At 36.6% G+C, this 3168-nt stretch overlaps 1 protein-coding gene across 1 annotated transcript in view; it reads right to left on the bottom strand.

Moving 5' to 3' along the window:
* Positions 1-2967, bottom strand: part of LOC127771609 (fatty acyl-CoA reductase 1-like) — a 7159-nt gene extending 4192 nt beyond the window's left edge. Inside the window, exons 1-3 of the mRNA XM_052297540.1 lie at positions 2852-2967; positions 1647-1750; positions 833-1032 (exon numbers count right to left, since the gene is read on the bottom strand). Of these exons, the coding sequence (XP_052153500.1) occupies positions 833-1032; positions 1647-1750; positions 2852-2930 (383 nt within the window). The 5' untranslated portion in view covers positions 2931-2967. The remainder of the gene's footprint in view (positions 1-832; positions 1033-1646; positions 1751-2851) is intronic.
* Between the last annotated feature and the right edge of the window lie 201 nt (positions 2968-3168).

Genomic DNA, 3168 nt, shown 5'->3' with positions numbered 1-3168 from the left:
TGACCTCCATCGCTCTTCACAACCTGAGGATTAGTTGCGACTGTACAGGCATAGCCTTCACCAACACTCAACCCTAGAATTCATATCATTCGACTCATAATATAGAATAACGCATATATCCAGGTACATACATATAGCCCGGCCTTCTCATGCGTTCAACTAATTGGTCTGATCGATTGCGTTGTGGAGACGTCGATCAGCTCATAGATCTCCATCACATATCCAAATATCTTTCTTAATTCGGATCCTTGCATTACCCTCTCATTGCAGCAAAGAAAAAGGGGAGGGTTCAATTCAGAGATAAGGCGTTAGACTCCACAAATTGACAAGATTGCTTTGCAGTAGAAAGAGATCCATTCATGGTCATCGGATCGTATTCTATCAATTATTATATTCTGACAAATGTGAAGATACGTCATGTTGTAGGGTTTTAATCTCACTAAATGAAATGTCATACAGGGTAAACTTATGACATGTCGAGATAGAATAAATGAGTTTCATCTAGATGAAACTTGGTTTACACATTTAACTATGCCTTATAAACAGAATTAATGAAACCACTTTGGGACTGAATTATTTCACATCCTATGCATTGGAAATGGAAATAAATTAAACCTCATTGTAATTAAATAGTTTCATAACATCATTCAATAATTAAATGCTATGAAAAGCATATGAGATCACGAAATAAAATTATGCATTGAAGACGCATTTGTTTCATTCAGCAACCCAAACATCTTTAGATTATGAGGCAGTACTCAAGGAAATAACAAATTGAAATCCCCACGAGAACGATTTTATATATCAATCTTCAAGAGATATATATATATACCTCTCCATAAAGTTTGTCGTTGCAGCTCCATTGACGATGATATCTACCTTCTGGGATAACTGCAGGATGTCATAGCTCTCAAGCCCAAAGTTTTCATGCGTCACATCTCCAGGTAGAGCGTATATTTTTTCCTTGATGAAGGAGTGGAACCCAGCACCGTATTGTTCTCGCAGAACATCAAATAGACCATTTCCTACAACCTATACGGCAACAAGTAAACCAGTTTGATTAATCCTCTTATTTATTTCACCGAAGCTCTGGCTATATTATACATAAGGTGCACTTGTTTTTAGCTACTGCCTATTGGATTATCGTGGGCATGCTTCTTAACCGATAAAAGGTGCCACTTTTGGAAAACATTCTATATGGATATGGAAGTTTCTTAAATTCAGTTTTCAAAGTTTGTAATATACTGTGCAATACTATATTGGATGCCTTTTGCCGGTAAGCTGACAGTAGAGATTTCATTAAGGTAATGAAATTAACAGCCTCATTTTTTCGTTTATGTTTATACTTATCAGTCAAAATTTAAATTTTTAACTTTAAATTTGGAGTTGATTTTAAGTTTATTTTTCAGCCTTTACTTTTAGATCGCTAAAAACACGAATATAAAAGTTTTATTCAAAAATTATTTTTCACTTGCAAATATGCCGTTTGTCTTATTCCATGGACCCGTAGGCATCCAGCTTCTGTTACTACGAATTAATTAATTAAGATTAGCCAAGCTATATGTATGTTAGAATAGTAGTGCATTTCAGCGTGCAGAACTAGTTCAAAAACGTAGCAAAATCTGTGCGTTCGTTTGTACTTGTACCTCAGTGAGAACACGCTCCTCGGCGGCTATGGCGTCCGGAGCACGAACTAGCAGGTATAGCTTCCTCACCTCCGGCTGAACTCGTAGTATCTTCTCCACCAGCACTGCATACGTCGTAGACAGTAATAAGCTTGTGTAGCATTCACATATGTACAAACAGTAAATACAAGTTCTTTGGAAAATAAGAAAAACCCACATCATTAATTATTTTCCACCAATAAAATTAAAGCTTTTTTATAGCAGGCTAAAAGGGAATTTACATTATGTGCTTTTAGATCAACAGGCTTTGATCGGCCGTCCATAAAAATATTCTACTTTTAGAGATGATATGTTAAGACAACTATCTTTAAAAATCAGATTGCCTAACACATCCGCCTGTAGAATGCGGCCTAAAAAACCGTCTATGCAGTAAAAAGGAGGGCATCTTCAAAAACATTTTTTTTATAGTTGTCTACAAGTCATTTTTTTCTCACTATACATATTAACATCAAGGTAGCTCGTCTTTACTTTTTCCTCAAAGCAGAATGTTTCTAGCTAATTTGTAATGTAAAACACTTTACAAACATGTCGTCAAGCACTACTGCAGAATCCCTCTTATGGGATGGCCCATTGGTGCCAGTTCAACCGAAATCGACATCTTTTCTAACGTATAGTATAGGTACAGATTAAAAAAAACCAGCATATATAATATAGGTGTCGGTTGTTAATCTAAAACTAAACTGTCACCTATAGTTCAGTCACCACACACCCTTACATTGATACCAGCTATGAAACCGACACCTATGGTAAATTTCCAATGGTGTCAATTAATAGAGGATAACCAACATCTATGGTGGGCTTCTAATCGGTACCAATTAATATGGGGTCCAGTGTATTCATCCTTATCCAATAACTGCAAAGTATAAACAGCTTCATCTTTTTTTACACTAAGGCCCAATAACATTTTATTTACACTATTGAGTGGATTATTTTTTACAACTCCAACTCCACGCCAGAACGTGCAATCGAGTTTGCAGAAAACGATAGCTTTCTATATACTCTGGATCGATGATGATCAGTCGAAAAGTTTATATACTGCCCACGGTGAGATAATGTATAAATACCAATCAATGAAGCCATATGACATTATATATGCGAAATGAAAATCACCAAAACTAGAGATGAACACACATAATATGAAGACATATTTTAGCTAGAGAGAGTACATTTTCCCAGGAAGCCAGTAGCGCCGGTGATGAGTATAGACTTGTCTCTGAAACGCTCCGCTATGCCTCCTGTCTTCATGGCGCGTCTCGATCTTCCTAGAGCTCGCAACCTTTCTGTCTAGCTCACAACCTCTCTGTCCTCAGGTTTGTGTACTAGCGCCCGTATTTATAGGCCACCTATTAGTCTGTGTTCTTTGCGCATTGTTCCCAACCTCTCTCCCTCGTGTTCCACGTGCACGTTTTTTCAAACTGCTAAATGGTACGTTTTTTTGCAAAAAGTTTCTATATTAAAGTTGCTTTAAAAAAATTATATTGTT

This window comes from Oryza glaberrima, chromosome 4 (genome assembly GCF_000147395.1).
Source record: "Oryza glaberrima chromosome 4, OglaRS2, whole genome shotgun sequence".
NCBI lineage: Eukaryota > Viridiplantae > Streptophyta > Magnoliopsida > Poales > Poaceae > Oryza > Oryza glaberrima.
This window is presented reverse-complemented; position numbering and strand designations above follow the sequence as displayed.